Here is a 19,193-nt window from a genome sequence, read left to right on the forward strand (position 1 = left end):
CGCCACATTTCTTCATTAGCTTTTCAGATAATGAATTTAACTGAAAAATATATCATCTTAAAACTCAAGATTTTCCACATCGACTCGATGATCAATCATCATTGATGGCCCACCATTTTGTGCAGCCAGATCGTAATTCCGTAAATCTTCAATAATAAATTCCATATTGGAAATGCTGAAAGGTATAAAACAAACAGTTTTCACTGTTTAGATGTCAATTCGTACAAACACGTTTTCCGGGCACAAATAGCAAAATTATTTCACCACCGGTGAAGAAGAATTAATTTAGGTGATGGCATGTACCTATTTGATTTTAACGGTAAATTGTAATACCAACATGATTGCTAAACCCTTTGCTCCGGAAAACAACTAAAACAATTATTCTTTTTGATGTTCAATAAACTGTTCAATTCTTTCTAAACTCATTACCTAATTATAAAAACAATTATGTGTTCATAAGTCCACTGAATTATAAAAACAGTTTAATTATGGGTTCATAAGTCCACTAGTGTTTTATAGACCTCATAATACATCCAAAATTGGCATTATTATGACTTCATAATAAACAGGTGTTGGATAAAGTAAATGAGCTTCGTGGATTCTGAGCTCCTCTTGTTTCCAACAGCTACAAAGATTTTACACGAAAATTATTTTTTCGTGCTTGACTTGCTTTTCTAATTTAAAATTTCACCACCAACTACCTAAGCCCAACTAGATTTTTTTTAAATCAGTATTCATTTCTTAGTTGATAGTATGTGATAAATTGCACCATTACATCAGATCATAACTGTATCGAGCGTTCAAAAAAATTAGATAAATCAAATAAAAACTCAGCTAAACTTTTATTTATTTGAAAATAGTTAATAAAATTTTAGTGGGCGGTTAATTTTGCCGCTGAGTATAGATCGAAGTGTTAAACTATTTCGTAAAATGAAAAATGTAAGACGAAAAACTGGAAGTGGATGAGAATCAATACATTTTTGTATTCCAAAAACCGTTTAAAGAATTACGCATTGAGTAGAAAATTAACCGAAATGGTATATTACGCAACAAGTTTTATAAACGACACTTTAGACACGAGTTTTATGTTAGGCACGAGCGAAGCGTAGCGGAGCGAGTGTTTAATAAATGACTGTCTAGAAAAGTTTATAAAACGTGTTGCATACTAACGGGTGTTTTTTTTTTTTAATTTGGCGTCGAAATAGGCGTTGAACTGTCGATTGTGAACGCACTATATACGTTACGGATCACGGATCAGCTGTTTAAATCTTACGCTTTTACACGAGTGGTGCGCACTCAATTGACTCTCCAACGCCTACTTCAACGCCAAATTTAAAAAAACACCCTTTATACTTTTTCTACGACCACATAAACAAATGAAACAAGCAACTTTTTCATTAAACGTTAATTTAAACATACAAACTAAATGAATATACCAAATAGGAAACCATATTTGAAAAATAGAACGAATTATTTCACTGGAATGACGTTTTCTTTTACGCTGGATGCGAAACTGATAAACGTCAAAATTCCAACTTGATCTAGGGCTAAATATGTCCAAAAAATTCAAGCTGTGTTTAAAGAAACTTCGAGCGTGTTTAATATGCCGAAAATGCCCGAATGGACATCAAGTTGTGACTAATGAACAATCGTATTTAAAGTGACGTTTTATACACTATTTGTCAGTGCAAAATGTGACACTTTAGAGAAGAGAGTAAAAAAACTTTATTTAATTCGTCATTTGCTACAATAAATAGAGGTGTCTTTAGAAACGTGTCATGCAATATTACAAAGGATTTGCGCTATTATCCTTAGCGAATAACTACCGTGTGATCAAAGAAAAACGGGACAGAGGAGGCTGTGGAATTTTAGAAAGAATGTCAAGGACCAAATTTTAATTCACTTAATTCTTATGTACTCATAACCTTAATTATTCTTCAAATGTAAGTGAGTATAATGTTATTTTAGCGTTTGTTTCAAAAACTAGCACATGCAAATCAATCAATTTTTAGGTTACAAAAATTGATTCTATGTGTAAAAAACATGTACATATTTAATATGCAAATTACAAAAAACGACATAAAAAACTCGTTTTATAAAACTTTGTAAAAAACAAACATTATTGTATGATTGCAATGATGATTAATGTGAGGTTTTGGAAGGAAATGTAAAATTTTCCAGTAAATTATCAATTTTTATCAATCAAGGAGCAGAAGGTTTCATTATTATTCCTTCAGTTAATAAATTTAACGGAAAATAGACTTTTATTTTAAACCAAGATTTCCATCACCAGCTGAATGACTCACCGTGGAAGGTACCGTAAATTTTCAAAATTCAACACTGTAAATCCAAGCTGAACCCACGAAACATTTAATTTCAGCTTCTTTAGTATTTTAGCAACTTCATGTTCACACCAAAAGCACTTTTCTCGAGAAATTGCAAAATTATCTCGAAACCGGCAAAGATTACATTTCTGACACGGACCTACTTGATTTTAACGCTAAAACGCAACAAGAGACGCCGATTCTAATACCAACATAATTACCACACATGCTGCCACATTCGTAATAGGAAGACAACTGAAATAATTAAAAATTTAAAAAAAAACTCGTCACCCTGTCTGGCTACTATGTTTAGTTTGCGAATAATGTAAACAGGTTTCCTGTACCTCGACAATGAGCTCATCTTAGTTAGTTTATGAGAATCAAAAGAATTTCACACAATTCCTCTTTTCAACTTGTTTTATCTCATTTTTACTTTTAGCACAGAGAAAAGATTATAAATAAATGTTGACTTTCTAGCGGAAAATAATGAATTAGGGTGGTGTGACGTCACAGTTTCACGCTTGAACATTTCAGTTAAAAATGTTCAATAAATTTCAAATATTTTCAATCGGGAAGCACCACATTTCGCAATTATTTCTTCAATTAGTGAACTTAACGAAAGAATCCAATCAAAAGCCCAAAATTTTCATAATTGACTAAATGATGACTCACCGTTGTCGCTAACTGAACTAAAACTTGATAATTTTTCAACATCACCAGAAAATCTCTCTAACGATTCTAAACCGTTTCTTTTGACATCCTTAACAATTTCAAATTGGCACAAAACACATTTTTCCGACAAAAGTTAGAAAGTTATCTCAGCAACGGGAAAGATTAAATTCAAATGACATGTCTAATATGTACCTACTTGATCCGAGCAACAAACGTTAATAAATTGTAATACCAACATAATTAACTACACAAGTTGCCACATTCGTAACCGAAAAGCGACTGAAACAATAAAAAGGAAAAAAAAATACTCGTCGCTGTTATATTTTGCTAATAATGTAAACAGGTTTTCTAGGTTTAGAACTCATCTCAGTTCATCAGCAAAGAAAATTAATTTGTGAATTAGGTGCACCTACTTGATTTTAACGCTAAATCAACAACGCCGATCGCATTACCAACATAATTACCATATAATTGCTACCTTCATAACATGAAAAACACTAAGCAATTAAAAAGAAATCAATCACAAAAGAAAAAGAAAATTCTGAAGTTCATCCCTAATCCGGTTTTATACATTCACATTTTCTCTTACAATTTTAAGTCTTCTTTTGGTTTAATATCTCTTTTATAGATGTTAATCAACACAAATCAACTTTTTCAACACAATTTGAAGCAAATCGTATCGTACGATCAACAATTAAATAGATCAAAGAAGCCTTTCACATTTTAGACGTGCGTCCAAATCTAGACGTTCAAATGCTCTGGATGCATGGAAGTATTTTTGGTTGCATATACCTGTTTCAACTCGGCCAAGTAGGCAACAATGATGTATCTTTTATGTTGTGTTGTAAAAACCATTTTTGCGTTAAAATTTGATTAATAGTCACAGTTGTTTGACGTTTATTAGCTGAGTTAGCAAAGATACGAAAAATCTGACACTGTCAAAGTCATAGCCGCCCCTTATCGAAGTAATTGTTGATCGCACGGTATAGCTATATGTATTGCTATTGCTTTTTACCACATCAGGTGTCAGTCGTAATATCAACATTATTGTTGTTGAAACATAATCTTTCTCTGCAGAAAGAAAACAACCAAATCAAATAAGAAAATAAAAGAAATAAATTCGCATCTCACAATAAGTGTTTTATTTCAGCCGGAAGCTTTTACACGATTTTTTGTTGTTGTTGTTTATTATGATGTCACGAATCATTCTAATTCTTCTTCCAAGTATTATTATTAATATCAATAATGATAATAATTTTTAAGAAACCTCAAAAAAGCATAAGGAGTTGATGCTGAGAAAATATAGAAAGAGACAATTTCCCAGCAATGAAACAAGTTTTTACAGGTGTCCTCGAAATGCCAAAAAAAAATCGATAGTTGACGAAATTTTTTTCAAGTAAATCTTTTTATTTTTGAGATATAAAGCATTGAAAATTTGCTTGAAATCTCCAGTATCTTCTTTCTTTTCTCTCAATTACTTCAACTCAGTAGCGTACTGGAAATTTCGAGCAAATTTCCAATGCTTTATATCTAAAAAAAAAAGAAAAAAAGAAGCAAATTTTGTATTTAACTTCTATTCAACGTCACCAACTACCAATTTTTTTTGACATGCATTTCGAGGACATCCTGTATGTCTTGAGACTGAGATTGTTATTCAAGATTAAGTTGCCAATATCAAAACTTATAAAAGACACATTTTCAGAGATCCTACTGCGAATAGCGGAAGCTGCAGAATTTGCAAGCGAAACAATGCAACATATTATTTCCTGTTCGATTTTACCACAAGCGATTGCAATTTCTGGCATGATTGAATTGCTAAATTGATACTCTCGTTTAGAAATAAATTATCAACTAATCGAGAATTTCTAACAGTATTAGGGATATGGATCTCATTGCACTCCAGGTACCAAGACAATTCTTTGATTATCTCCTCGTGCGCCACCTTCGTTATCAATGGAATAAAAAAACATAATCAGATTATGTCATGTAGGAGGTGGTGAATACTTTCCACATCTTTTGTAACAAAATACCATAAATTACCTCTTATTTCATTTTCTCTTCTGACAAGCTTTAGTGAGGTTATGTTTAGCTTTGACATATTTTATGTACCACAAATTCAGGTCTTGTAAAATATATCTATGAATTCTGAAGCACCTTTACTTCCAACAATCCAAGTCTTGATACCGTTCCCTCCACTTTACCTCTTCCTTATTAAAATATTCCACTTTTCATTTTTTACCTCCACATATCGGTGATATTGAAATATTTTGTGATGGAAATTCTCAGATCCGCGCTATGTGAACTAGGTACGAGGGAACGAGCATCAAGACAATATTGAAAAAAATTCCAAGGTGAGAACGCGTCGTCCTGGAGCCCCGGTGCGGCGAAAGGACGAGCCCGCCGTCCCCGCGCCGAAGAAGCGAAGCGAGCAGGAAGAGCCGACCGAGGGGCCACCATTACCGTCGCGAAACGGGAGAAAATGGAGAATTGAAGAAAATTAAGTGCCCCGAGAGGATAGTGTATGCATGCGAGGATATTACGTAATCAGAGCGGCGGAGTCAACAACAGGACAGGACGAGAGCGGAAAACCGCGCCGCCATTCAGATGTTTTAATATCCTGGATGACAGTCGCAACGGAAACAAACAAAAACAAAACGAACCACCTACGGCACACGTAATGGAAATGACAAACAGGGAGATGTCGAACGTCAGGCACAATTTATGACAGAAAATTTCTATCAGAACATAACAAAATGGAGTCAGGGAATGGGTTGGAAAAAAAAACACAAACTAACCGTCACAGACAAAATCTCGACTTGAAGTACTTTCAGCTATACTCCGTTCGCTTAGGCAATGTAGTGATCACGTGCACGTCTCTCGTTGCAACTTATCTGAGAAATAGACTTCAGTGGCGTAACACGTTGGATCCAAGAAACTTGTTCAAGTCATAAAAACTCTCTTGCTGTAAAACTGGAAACGCTTTTAATTTCGGCACCCCTTTTTGATGTTATTTTCTCCCTGTAAAAACTCTTGTAATTTTCAAGCCCCGAAACCTTTCAGCCGAGCTAACATCTCATTGACATCCCCACATGCGATTGTTTGCATTTTGCTACAACCTTCCATTCGCATTCGTCCTCTCCCCCTTCAGATTCATGTACCTTGAGCGAAATCTCCGGGGGATGAAGGAAATTGAGCCGAATCAGCTTCCCTTCGTCAATCAGTGGGGTTGTTGTAGTAATGAAGTATCTCGGATTAACGCAAAATCCTCCTACACATAATAATTGATTGCACCTAAGCTCACCGAAAACGAAACTCAGCACTATCCACCCCTAGAGAGAGGGTGGGTCAGTTATTGACTCTTGGTAAAAAGTCGTACACTAGGGTGGAAACTTATCTGATGCAAAGAATCTTGAAGGGGTGTTGCTAATGAGTTGTGTCGGAACAAATTCAGAAGGGTTTTGGAAATTTCCAAATTGATTTGGGAAACTTAAGGATGTTGGAAATTTCCAAAATAAGTGTTTGAAAAAATGTAGATTTCATGGTGGAGCGGTCGGAAGTTGAGCGTTTCCTTTGGTCGGAACTCGTCGATATCCGCACCGGGTGGTCAATTACGCCGCCCCCGAGCCGCGGAAATCCAAGCCGCCGCACCCCACAACCCTTGAGGGATTTTTTAATAATTCGGCGAAGGATCCTTCCGACCGTGGCTCGTTAGAGGGTTGAATGGCGTTGCAGGCGCGTTATTAAGGGGCGAACGCGACACTGGGGTGCGAGGGGCGACGCCGCGAAGGGTGGCGACGTCACCTAGCAACGTCGCCGCCCCCGGACTCCCGGGTTGCCTGGCAACGGTCAGGTGTCGCAAGGTCCAATCAACACGCCGCATCTCAAGATCGATGTTTACCCAGCGTCCGAACAGGAACCGGGAACGGCGTCGGGACGCCGCCGCCGGCGCCGCTCCAGACGGAGACGGCGTCACCTGCGACCGAGACGGAGCGCTTTTCACAGAAAAAATCGCAAAATTCGCGACAAAAATAAAATTAAAATGGCCGGTCAAATATGGACGGAAGACATTTTAAAAAATATGTACAGAACGGCCGAATATTATTTTAAAGGGTGTCGTGCAGAGCGGTCTGGTATCGACCGCTGTCGTTAATCTGCCAAATTAGATTGCGGACAAACTGAAAATAAACGACAAGAAATAATCTCATTGGGTGATGATAAACGAAGCATTAAAAACACAAAGAAAATTGAAAATTATATTGGACCAAACAGAACTGAGGCTCTGCCAACAAAAAGAAAGCTTATGTTACTGTAATGGACCAGTGAAACTGTTACCAAAGATAAATTAACTCTTTTACACTCAAATGTCCGTAAAATCTGCGACTAAGAGGGCTGTGAAATATTTGAAAGTACAAACGCAGCGCCACCTAGCCCTCGAGACGTCAAACTCTCGCTTAAAATCAATAGACTGCTGCCAAACAACTTGTAAAACAGATTTCTTGTAGCGTCTCGTGTTTCATTACTCCCTATAGAGAATAAATGTCTCAAGAAAACCGTTTTATGTGTATTGTTTATTATAATCACAATGACGACATTTTTGACATTTTTTTTTGAAAAAATGTTGCCACATCTGGAGTTTTTGTTGTTTGTCTTGTCACGGTTGGTAGTAGTTATGTTGGCAGCGCAATTGTTGATAACACTCGCTAAATTTGGAGTGGATTTTGTGGTGTCGGTGTACGAAGGAGAGTCGCGAATTTGAAAGTTGGGGGTTGTGGTGACGTATAAAACGAATTTGATTATAATTTAGGGGTGAGTACGTTGAAATAAAGCAATTGGGAGAGCTTGCTAACTTCACTCGATTGAAACGTCAACCCTCGTGACTAACTTAACGTCGGTGTGGAGTCGCCATTTTGTGCGAAGTTGTCTGATTGTTATTTACTTTGGGAAAATTGGTCAAATTGTGTTTAAATCGTGACGAAACAATGAATTCTCTAGTTAATTATGGGAGCGACGACGATTACGACGACTCCTCCGAAGAAAAACAGACGGTAAATGAATTTTTTGCTACGTTATTGCGGTCAACACCCACCATACTAATTAAATATAGAAAACTCCATCAAAACGGGCAATTCCATTAATAAGCGATCAGATTGCGTCATTAGTAATGGAATTCGCACGCGGCACATGTGTTTATTTTGTATTAATGAAATTATTTGCCAAATTAGTACGATCATCATCGACCTTGCTTAACAGGACTGGCGTGGGACGACCTCCAGGGACAAACCGGCATCCTCGAGTAAAGAAACTGACGTCAACTACGAAGAAGTCCAGATGGATCTGAGCGAGGTAATATACTATTAGGGACTCTAAATCTGTTAGATTCAAAAAAAATAGTTCAAAGGAAGTGAGGGTGACTGCCAATTAGTTTAATTCAAAAGAATGAGCAAAAGGGGGCTGTAGAAACGAGCGTGCCAATCGCGGTTGCCATGACAACTGAAGCATGGCCATCTTGTTGCTTATTCAAGACAATTAGTTGACAGCTAACCTCACTTTTGGGTTGCCGCCCCCAAAAAAGTAAATCGTAATTATTGTGACACGTTTGTGTTCTCTTTTTGTTTGATTTTTTTTTTGATGTTTCTTTCTGTAAGTAACCAAATACAATCTGAGTAAACGTATGATATTAACTCACTCTGTTAATATATTGTAAAGACGTAAGTGGTATCGAGAGCATTTCAACGTCGAGACCGTACTGAAACCACAACAACTTCACGTGGGGTGAGTATCCAGGGGTGGGCTACCCCTGACTTTCACTTCAACGCAGGTAACTGTATGAATTTAGTAGATTTCATTCATTCAAAATTCGTGGGGACCCCTCTTCGGGGCCAGCCGAACGCCGCTCCAGTCCAGAACGCGACGGAGCCGTGTCCGTCGGACCGAAAAGCGTCCCCCCCTAATAATAAAAAAAATCTGGTGAAACGGTTATGGTGTCAGTGCCCTTAACCACCACTCTTTCCGTAACGAAAAAACAAAAGAAAAACTGTCACATGGTCGCTGGGTAAGACGACATTTTTCAACAGGAATCGAACGACTCCAAGTCTGAATCGAAGGAGGCGTCGCGAAGGTCGAGGGAGCGCGAGTCGAAGGACAGGAGGGATGATCACAAGAGCCGCCACGAGAGGGAGAGGCGCGGCAGCCGCGACAAGGACAGCAGATCGCGCAACGACCACAACCACAGGCGCGACAGAGAGAGGAAGTCGCGCCGATCGCCGAGCAGGGAGAGGCGAAGGAGTCGCTCGCCGAGGCGCTCCGACCGCGAGTCCAGACACTCGAGGTCTCGGTCGCGGTCGCGCGATCGCTCGCGGAAGTACTCGAAGCGGTACGACCGAGGCGGCAAGAGCCAGTCGGACAAGATCGGTGAGTACGCCCGGTACAATGACGTAACTGCTCCTGACGCCGCGTCTCCAGATTCGCAGAAGTCGGTCGACGAAGACAAACGGACCAACACGAGCGAGAGCGATCGGTTCTTCATGCCGGGAATCACCGGCCGGTTCCGGGACCAAATAGAGAGGAGAAAACAGCTGTGGCAGAAGAAAGACGCCGATCCCAAAGACAACAAGAACAACGGACAGAGCAAGAAAGTGTGGGAGACGACGACGTTCGCACAAGACACGGACGGTAGCTAGAACGACTCGGCGATGCGACGCCATGTTAGAATGTCGTTTGTTTGCAGGCAAAGTAGCCAATAAGTTCAAGAGATTGATGGGGATTAGGGGAAACACGGAGGGCGCCGGGCAAGGTACAGAGGTACTCAAAAAACAAGAAGAGATGTTTAGTTCGATGGAACAACAGTACGAGGTCGCGAGGACGGCGACGCACACGATGCGAGGAGTAGGCTTAGGGTTCGGCAGTTATCAGCGATAAGTTTTCGTTTTGTTTATTATTTACAACAAATGTGATTTTTTTCGTTTATATTTAAGTTCTTCGCATGTTTTGAGTAGTTAGGCAACAAAAAGAAACTTGTTAAATTCACTTTATAATAAAACACTCGATTTTCGTTTGAAATCACTCAAATATACAATAGAATGAGGGGTCACCTCTGCAGTCGCGATCAGAGCGCGCCAGGTGGCGCCGCTGGAGTTATGTCCGGTTTGCTCTCCAAAGAGAACGGCGGTATTCGACAGTCGAAAGTGTAACCATCTTCACGTTCCATCCTGAAGGTGCCCCTACAAAAGATGCGAGGTAGAGTTGGGATTCGTCGGATTATTTCACTATAGTGTGGTACCACATGTGGCCGCTAGGTGCTTGCAGACTCACGTGACTGCTGTACTGGAACGCGGGAAGCGTCCGGGTGAGGGCCGGTTCCTGTCCCACTACTCCTCTACCCCTGACGGTTTCTAGAGTACCTGACAGGGAAAAAATCCTCCAGTGGCGTTCGCGCAACTGCACGCTTAAAGAACCTAAATTTTCTAATCTTATGCAGTATCTCCACTGGAAGAAGAGTGTTTGAGAAAAAATTTAGGGGGAGTGGGGGCACCTACCCAGTAGACTGACGTGGAGTGGGATTCCCTAAATCCCATGTAGAATGGGATCACCGTGACTCGGATGTTTTCAGTGGTTTCTTTATGAACGTCGGATAGTTCTAGCCAAGGGTGGTTTTTGTTCTGCCAAGCCCTGAGCGTCTCTTGAGGGACGAAAGGGGGATCTAGGACAAAAATGTGACGTCACTGGGGTGTATTGTTGGTTGCATAACCACACTGGGTAATTTATATTTTAGAAAAATAAGATTTTAGTTGGCAAGATTTTCGCTCGTGGCGACCCCTGCCCACACTAAAAAATTTGGGAATCTCCCAAAGGTCACCTTTATCAGGATCATAGGCCAGGAACTTATCGAACAGCTCATGATGCAGAGGTGACTTTTCAGCACTGGTGTAAGGTATGATGTCCTCATGGGCGACGTAATCGAGTCCCGGGATGGCGTACAAGCTCCTCGACGAGTCTTGGTTGCCCAAGAAAGTCACAGCTTCAGTTTGGGCCCTCTGCAAGACCAAACACTGGAAATTTGTTCATTTGTCACGAATTTTGTTTACTCACAATGTAGGGACAGTCTCTTTGATCGATTAATACTTGGTAGAACGTATGAGTGCGCCCTCTGACTTCCTTCCCGACGCCCGGATTCGGCTCGACATCGCCGCTCCGGTGCTGGGGCAAGTCGCGATCATACACCCGCGCCAGCCACGGGAACAACACCACCCCGCGGTACCCAAACACCCTGTGCAGGATCAGCTGACCAGTGTCATACTTGCCTGTGATTTTCGGGGCGTCCAGGCGCCCCACTTCGGCTAATCTGCAAAGAAATTCGAAACATTTCACACATAACCTCACTTTTGTGACGTTTGTTTTGCAAGGCCCCTTCGCAGAGCGTTCGAGCGTGTTTTGGCGCTCTGGAGGCGTACCTGGCGTACGAGCGGTGGGGGACGGTCAAACAAACTGGAATTTTCACAAATTGCGAGTTCAAAACGGCTCTCAACACTTCCATTTTTCATAATTTTTGCGCACTTATTTTCAAAATTAAAAACATGGTTATCGGCTCATTGAGGGCGCTTCGTATTGCAAAATAGTGGCGACTGTGTTGGTTTACTGTTAATTTTAACAGATCTGCGCGAAATTTTTGAGAATTTGGCGTGCGGTATTCGCGAAAAATATTTTGGTTAAATTGACTAGAGACTCATTTTTATGCAATCATCTGTCAACAGTGTAGGGGGCGCCACTATAGAAATATTAAAAAATGATCACTTTTAAAATAGTTCGCTTACACAATGACATCGTCAGTATTTGATCTTTTTGCCAAAGTAGAAAAAAGACACAAACAACCTGCACAAACTGAGACATTTTATGTTATTTTCGATTTGTTATTTTTGCGTAAAGATCCGTACCCGCACAAATGTCACTTGACATTTGACCTGTCAATCGGTTGTCAAAATAATCGTATTTGCTGCATTTTTGGTGCAGTGTATAATAAAACTGGTGCAAAATGTTACAATAATCGCCCCAACCACACTACCATGCGTGAATAACAACAAATAAACAAGACTGATTCTAACCTGGAAGTCTCCACAACGTGAGTAGCCCCCTTGACCCTTTCACCCCGTTGACCGCCCGGTTGCAGTGCAAGATGCCGGAAAATCTCGAACTCCAACAGCTCGTCGACGAAGAGACCGAAGCGGAAACAAAGCTCCACACCCGCAAGAAATACTGCAGATACCCCTACTTGGGCCTGCTCCTGGCCACCCTCAGCTCGCTGTTTTTCTCCCTGTGTTCTGTGATCGTGAAGTGGATGACCGACGTGGACCCCATGGCCCTGGCGGCCTATCGGTACCTGGGCGTCCTCCTCCCCGCGATCCCCATCGTGATATACCGCCAAGAGCCCGTTTTTCCCAAAGGGAAGCGAATCATGCTGCTGCTGCGATCGTTCACCGGCACCGCTGCCCTCATGCTGAGTTTCTACGCGTTCCGACACATGCCGCTCGCCGACGCCTCGGTCATCGTCTTCTCCGTGCCTGTCTTCACCGGCATCTTCGCCCGGATGTTCCTGAAGGAGCCCTGCGGCTTGTTCAACGCCTTCTCCGTCGTGCTCACTCTCGTCGGAGTGGTGCTGATCACGCGGCCCCCGAGTTTGTTCGGCCCGACGGTCGACTCGCTGGGGGAGTCGGGGCAGAAGACGGAGATCTGGGGGGCGGTGGCCGCCTTCTCGGCCACCCTCTTCGGCGCCAACGCTTACGTCTTGTTGAGGGCTCTCAAGGGCATTCATTTTTCCGTCATCATGACCAACTTCGGTTCATTCGCTCTCTGTCAATGTCTCCTGGTTACTTATTTGATCGGGGCCCTGTGTTTGCCCCCTTGCGGCATCGACCGCTACTTGATAGTCGCCCTCGCTTTTTTCAGTTTTTTGGGGCAGATTCTCCTGACCCTGGCACTGCAGATGGAGCAAGCGGGGCCCGTGGCCATCGCCAGGAGTAGCGACATCGTCTTCGCTTTCGTCTGGCAAGTCCTCTTTTTCAATGAAATACCGAATAAATACTCGATAGGGGGCGCCATTTTGGTGATGAGTTCGGTAGTTCTGACGGGGTTGCGCAAGTGGATTCTGGCGTTGCCCCAAGAAGCTAGTCTCAGAAGGAATCTCTCTCTTCTAGTCAAATAGGTTTTATGAGGTGTAACACTCCATAAGGTTTAATTTTTATGTGATATTATCCTAATCATGTGATGTGAGAGGTATCGGCGCAGATAAATTAACCGTTTTTGTCATTTTACAAAGAGCACCAATGTCAAGTTACACAGGTGTCGTCAGTTTACAAACAGTTGAATGTAAATTTACACAAATTTTGTCAAGTTGTCAACTTTTTTTAAAAATATTTGATAAAACTGTAAATGCGTCAAACGTCGATTCAAATCGATGGAAACAAAATCACTGTGATTAGTTCTGAAAATTAACATTTGAATAAATTTGACAGGTATAATTGTAAATTTGCATCGTCTGGCATTGACACTTTTGTAAAATGACTGTACTCGTAGTCAAATTACAACTGATACTAGTGTCAAATTACACAGCGATTGTCAGTTTACCAACAGATGAAAAATGAGTTTTACAATAGCTATAAGTTGACACTTGTGTAATTTGTTAATTAGTTAAGAAAAGGAAAGTTACCAATTATCGTTTGATTGTATTGATCTCAGATTGTCAGTTTAGATGTAAATAAAAAAATATAGTTTTTACATTGATTTGACAACAAATATGTAAATGCAAGAATTGACATTATTTTGGATGTCAACATTTGGCCAAAAAACGATGACTTTAATTCATTCGTTTTCTTTTAAAAAATGACAAAAAAGTGTAAACGTATGACTTTGCCATCAACGTTTTTGTCATTGTCAAATTGTCAAAAAGTTTGACACGAGAACTGCGAATGCATATTTATTGTCGGCAATTGACTACAAACAGAAAAAGTCGTGGTTATTTTTGTATCGTTAAAGAGTGACAGTTAAAAGATTTCGAAAATATGTATTATTAGACATGTATACTTTTGTAATTTTTCTTTGTAATGTTGGTCAAACTTTTTTTTCTTATGTCGGTAAAGGATTGACACTTGAACGAATTCGAAAATTTAGTTTAGCTTGTGTTGACATTGACACTTAAATCTTGATGACATTCGTCAAACAGTAATAGTGTCAAATTACAAAGGCATTGTCAAGTTCGAAACAGTTTAGTGTAAATTTACACGAATGTTGTCAGCTTAAAGTACAGTTTTTTTTTTGTATGTATTACTCTTGTGTAAACTGACAATGAATTTAACAGGTGAAGTTTAAATGTAAATTTATCGTCAGGTTTGTTTTGGTTGGACGACAAAAAAAAAAGATCGTCGTTATTGTTCTGTTGTTGAAATTGACCGTGTAGTTAAATGTAGTTATTTAAAAAAAAATGTAAAGTGCGAATGACTTGATATCGATATTGATCGACATTGACACTTACGTAACATTACACTAAAACTGATAATTTATAAGAAATAATGGAAATGCATCGGTTGACATTGACAGCCTGTATAAATTAAATTGGATGATTCAACATGGTTGTGGATAAGTATGGCAACTATGTACGAATATTTATGTGGCAACTGTGTGGGTAGGACAGAGTCGACATTTCTTTGACAGTGGCGTAATTTTGAAAACTGTCAAATCAATGTGCAATGATATAAAAAAAAATAAAATGCACTCAATAAAAAAAAGTTTGACAAGTTAAATATAAAAGTAAATACAGTTGACATTTGACATGAACCTGCGAGAACAAATGAAAATATATAAAATGGCCCTGCCATTTTTATACATTGAAACAGTTTGACAAGAGAAAGGTATTACTCTTGTATTGTAATTCAACATAGTTAGGATTTGACACCTCCCAAAAATTTTAGGAAATTTTAAGTAAATTGAGCAATAAATTTAATGTCTCGATTTGATCCAGATTTGACGAGAAAAGAATGATCGTCACCTCTATCGTTCTGACACAGTCAAAGATTGACACAGTTAATGTATTTTAAAATTTGTAAAATCAGTTTGAAATGTAAATTTGTATGGATTGACATTGACAACTTTGATATCTTACACATCTGTTGTCAATTTAAATTTCACACGTACTGTTAATTTACACTGAAATTCTTATTTTTTTTTTTACTGATGCTTAAATGAATTTGACAAAAATGTTAATGCAAAGAAATGACATTGACCTAAATTGAAACAATTTGACAAGATACATGTATAAATACGGGCGATTTTGAAATTATATGTCAAAAAAGAAAATGACATTTATTTTTTGAGCTACAATTTTTTTTTTTTGCTTTTAGTTTTCTACGTTGTTCTACAACCTAGTAGGTAAAATTTCGGCACATTTTAAAAATACACCCTGTATATCATGTTTTATAATATGTACGCCAATGCGAAGTAACCTATAGGAAATATGCTTTAAAACAAGGAAACCGCATTGGTGTACGTTTTATAAAATATGATATACAGGCTGTATTTTTAAAATGTGCCGAAATTTTACTTACGAGGTTGTTTGACAACGTAGAAGACTAAAAGCAATTAAAAAAAATTGTAGCTCAAAAAAAATGTCATTTTATTTTTTGATATACAATTTTTTAAACATTTTTTCCGAGTTCTACATGAAGCCAGTAGCTCGTGATTAAAATATCTGCACAACTTTCAAAATCACCCTGTATAAATTGACACTGATTCTAATTAGAGAAGAAAATGGCGAGTGTAATTTTTTCTCAGGTTGTTGAGAATTTTGACACTTGTCAAGTCAAAATTGTTTAAATATCTTATTTGATGAAATGTAGAACAACTTTGATTTATTGTTGGACCGTCAAATGTATGTGTATGGAGTGACATTAACATTTTTATTGAAAATGAAATAGTTTGACAGGAGAAGGTAAATGTAACTTTTCTGTCAACAATTGATTATAATCTGACAGTGTCATGTACTCTTGTACTGCTGACAAAATTGTCAGTTATAAAACAATCAAAAATCTAATTAGCACTAATTAATCTTGACACTTAAGATTACCTTTTTTTTTGTCATTTATTAAAATATTGTCGAATTACATACTTGTCAGTTTACAAAGAGTTGAATGTAAATTTACACACGCACAATATTCGGAACGTGGCTTGACACTTTTATTTGACAACCGAAGTGTAAGCGTAAGTTTCCTGTCAACAAATCTGTTTTGTTATGTCGAAAATCGTACGACACTCATTAATGACCAATAGAAAAATTAGTTCACGAGCCATAACCATGGCAACAAAAAAATTTCTTGGAAATTTTTTGTAGGTAGACCAACCTAACTGTGATTAATAAGTGGAAATTGTTTCAGCCAATCAAAATCATTTATTTTGTTGTTGTCTTGGTTATGGCTCGTGAACTAATTTTTCTATTGGTCTTTAATGAGTGGCGTACGATTTAAAAATTTATAATTTAAGAAGCATAATGTCCGTGTCGTTGCGATTTTCTTACCGAATATGCCCTCGTGCATTGATTAATATCCGGAAATTTTATTCTCATGCATTTCCAAAACGTAATTAGCCCTCGTGTTCCACTGGGGCTAATTAATACGTTTTAGAAATGCATTCGAAAAAATTTCCGGAAATAATCAATGCACTAGGGATATTATAAGTGAGAATTGACAGTCTCAATGTCAATTCACACCGCGTGGCATTGATACTTTGTAAAATGACACTTGACATTGACACTTTATAAAATTGACACTTTGTAAAATGACACTTGACATGATCGGCGTCGACGCCTCGCACAGTCGGTATTTGACAGTATTATTTTTAATCGTGGTGATAGTGATCTCGTGGACCGTTCCATCGGCGAGCTGTGACGTCCCACCGACCCATCACGAACAAATTGCCTTCTACACACTCGCCGGGTGCGCGAGACGTCACAAACTCGCCAACGGAGCCCTCCGGAATCACCGGTATACACTTTTGACACGTTAAGCTTAGGTGGCAGCGCACAATGCTTCTTCAGGCCAAAACCACGAACCACTTCTTATCATTTCGGTGTCGCAGCGAGTCGCGTCTGGGTCCCCTCTCGTCGGGGCTCGATGCCCCGACAGGGGGCGACCCGCCGCCCTCCCATTTGACACTTGGCATAAATTGTGATAACGTTTTCTGTGTCGGATTTTTTGAAAATTCCTTTCGAACGCCTGAAACGTTGACAAATCGACAATTTGTACCGCAGCTAAAATAACAAGATGGACCAATTTGATATTGGACGTTTGTTTGTTTCTTCAGTTAATAAAACTGTACAAGTAGGAGGTGTTTTATTGGAATCCGGCGCTTCCGGTCGAAAGCCATCTCGGCCCCAAATTGACTCCATTGTCGGGGCCTGATGCGGACCGCTGGAAGGTCTTTGTCGGTGCTAGTCGAAATGGGCTTTTTTTGTCCGGTTTTATTTTGGTACTATTTCCATTTCATTCATCTTTGGGGTCATTAATTCGGTGTGGAATTTCAGGTAGCGGCGCAGCTGAAATTAATTGACTGGGGGGAGGGCCGGTGATGTTTTAATGAAACCGAAATGGGACCAATATGGGTGCTAAAAAATCGATTGGGGTCGATGGGTTTTTTACGAGGCGTGCAGGTGGAATCTTCGAGGGACGTCCCACGGAAAGGTGTGAAGTCTTCGTGGCAAAAACCACCACCCGTTCTACTCTCCGGGCCCCGTCCCGCGCGCAAGCCTGGTTGCAGACGTCTCCGGCTGCTTCGAGCTCCTTGACGCCGTAACTCGCGGGTGGTCCGCTCTCCCGACATGATTCTGCAGATACGCCACTGCCTGGACCACTTCCGAACTGGAAAAAACCACCTCGACGAACCCGGCGGTTCATCGTCTCGCTCTGCGCCGATTTTTTCCAATCGGTAAAAGTGAGCGTTTTGATGTTTCACTTTCAAACGATGCCATTTACTGGTTGGTTCAGAGAAATGATCCGATCACAGGAAAAAATGATGTCCGTTCATAATTCAAAATAGTGGACGGAAACGGCGCGGACAACGGTCTCGCCTTACGAAACGTGGATCTTTGAGTAATAGAAATCGCTTTTTGCCGAGCGGTAATCGATCCGACGGTCGGGACGTCGACCGTGTCAAAAAATTATGAACTTGCGACGGAGATTTAACACTTATTATCATCAACACTATTATTATTTGTCTTGGAAAACTGCCAAAACTCATTTGATTCGTTCGTATCCAAAATATATTTCAAACAATGAATATTAAAGGAGCCATGACAGAGCCTTGGGAAGCTCCGGAAGAGTGAAAGTCGAAATGAATCAAATTTAAGTTTCTGGAGTTCCACAGGGAACAGTGTTAGGTCCCATTCTGGCCTGTATTGAATTTCAATCTAAATTTCCTCAGGAGCCACATTTCCGTCGGCCATTAGCGCACCAACTGCCACAGCCTCTCCACCGCCAGATTTAACACCCCGTGACTGTTTCTGGCGATTAAAAATTCTAATTTCTCGTTCGCGTCAACTCCACTTAATTAAAACCGCAATTGCTCGCCACGAACAAATCAAAGTCTTGGTTCGGCCGGAAGTGACCGCAACCATTTTCCCCTAGACTTCTCCATCTGTTCGGTCGGTACACCTGTCCGCCGTTTGTGAATTTTTAGCCGCCTACATCGATTAGTTTTACGTGAGGGAGTCGTCTTACATGTCCCGCATGCGAACCCGAGATCGCCAACAAATTCGTTTCATGGAACGAGAGAAGTCAAAGGGGCCGTCAATCTTGTTTGAGATTCGGTGTTGTGAACAAGCAATTGCTCCGACACAGGTCGGAGGTAAAGTTTAATTGTGGACCACCCAAAAAAGCGCAAACATGTGCGTGGAAGGGTGGGTGCGCGCGACGATGGGTGAAGGGTGGCTACGCGTTCCTAAAAGATGTAAATGATATGTGCAGTTAGAGATGGTCGAGAGCCACGCGGAGTCATTATGTGTGGCTGGTCGGACAGGCGAGACTAAATTAATTACGAGTTAATTACCGTGCAAGACCCACCCGGGTCGTGGATTGATCACGAGGAGGAATTGAGAGGTTTGGGGTGGAATTCGGAGGGTGCAGACGCCAAAAGCTTTATTCATTAACTAACAATTTTCAAAAG

The 19,193-nt window shown here is 40.1% G+C and overlaps 3 protein-coding genes across 7 annotated transcripts; 2 read left to right on the forward strand and 1 right to left on the reverse strand.

Moving 5' to 3' along the window:
• The first annotated feature begins 7,648 nt into the window (after positions 1-7,648).
• LOC138127881 (arginine/serine-rich coiled-coil protein 2-like) lies at positions 7,649-10,055 on the forward strand. 4 transcript variants are annotated; one of them, XM_069043968.1, is made up of 5 exons: positions 7,649-7,802; positions 8,247-8,339; positions 9,071-9,407; positions 9,459-9,668; positions 9,724-10,055. In XM_069043968.1, exons 2-5 carry the CDS (start codon positions 8,325-8,327, stop codon positions 9,912-9,914), a joined length of 753 nt encoding a protein of 250 aa, XP_068900069.1. In that variant the 5' UTR covers positions 7,649-7,802; positions 8,247-8,324; the 3' UTR covers positions 9,915-10,055. The 4 variants fall into 4 exon arrangements, with proteins under 4 accessions (XP_068900069.1, XP_068900070.1, XP_068900068.1 ...); XM_069043969.1 differs by having other exon boundaries at positions 7,668-7,802; positions 8,219-8,339; XM_069043967.1 differs by lacking the exon at positions 7,649-7,802 and adding an exon at positions 7,809-8,041 and having other exon boundaries at positions 8,219-8,339.
• POLDIP2 (DNA polymerase delta interacting protein 2) lies at positions 9,947-11,711 on the reverse strand. 2 transcript variants are annotated; one of them, XM_069043963.1, is made up of 6 exons: positions 11,447-11,711; positions 11,085-11,337; positions 10,852-11,044; positions 10,532-10,695; positions 10,276-10,481; positions 9,947-10,216 (listed from the first exon to the last, which is right to left on the reverse strand). In XM_069043963.1, the coding sequence occupies exons 1-6, from the start codon at positions 11,527-11,529 to the stop codon at positions 10,102-10,104; spliced, it is 1,014 nt and encodes a 337-aa protein (XP_068900064.1). In that variant the 5' UTR covers positions 11,530-11,711; the 3' UTR covers positions 9,947-10,101. The 2 variants fall into 2 exon arrangements, with proteins under 2 accessions (XP_068900064.1, XP_068900065.1); XM_069043964.1 differs by having other exon boundaries at positions 10,852-11,029; positions 11,447-11,706.
• A 172-nt stretch (positions 11,712-11,883) lies between these two features.
• Positions 11,884-17,356, forward strand: LOC138127879 (solute carrier family 35 member G1). The gene is made up of 2 exons (XM_069043962.1): positions 11,884-12,111; positions 12,160-17,356. Exon 2 carries the CDS (start codon positions 12,166-12,168, stop codon positions 13,189-13,191), a length of 1,026 nt encoding a protein of 341 aa, XP_068900063.1. The 5' UTR covers positions 11,884-12,111; positions 12,160-12,165; the 3' UTR covers positions 13,192-17,356.
• The last annotated feature ends 1,837 nt before the right edge of the window (positions 17,357-19,193 follow it).

This window comes from Tenebrio molitor, chromosome 4 (genome assembly GCF_963966145.1).
Source record: "Tenebrio molitor chromosome 4, icTenMoli1.1, whole genome shotgun sequence".
Classification (NCBI taxonomy): Eukaryota; Metazoa; Arthropoda; class Insecta; order Coleoptera; family Tenebrionidae; genus Tenebrio; species Tenebrio molitor.

Excerpts from the sequence above, each read along its gene's own strand:
- LOC138127881 (XM_069043965.1), top strand. The coding sequence starts at position 7,976 with ATGAATTCTCTAGTTAATTATGGGAGCGACGACGATTACGACGACTCC. Across the intron at positions 8,042-8,246 it reads CCTCCGAAGAAAAACAGACG|GACTGGCGTGGGACGACCTC; the intron begins GTAAATGAATTT and ends CTTGCTTAACAG. Across the intron at positions 9,669-9,723 it reads GTTCGCACAAGACACGGACG|GCAAAGTAGCCAATAAGTTC; the intron begins GTAGCTAGAACG and ends GTTTGTTTGCAG.
- POLDIP2 (XM_069043963.1), bottom strand. The coding sequence starts at position 11,529 with ATGGAAGTGTTGAGAGCCGTTTTGAACTCGCAATTTGTGAAAATTCCA. Across the intron at positions 10,482-10,531 it reads ACTCCACGTCAGTCTACTGG|TGGAGATACTGCATAAGATT; the intron begins GTAGGTGCCCCC and ends CTCTTCTTCCAG. Across the intron at positions 10,217-10,275 it reads GCACCTAGCGGCCACATGTG|GGGCACCTTCAGGATGGAAC; the intron begins GTACCACACTAT and ends CATCTTTTGTAG.
- LOC138127879 (XM_069043962.1), top strand. The coding sequence starts at position 12,166 with ATGCCGGAAAATCTCGAACTCCAACAGCTCGTCGACGAAGAGACCGAA.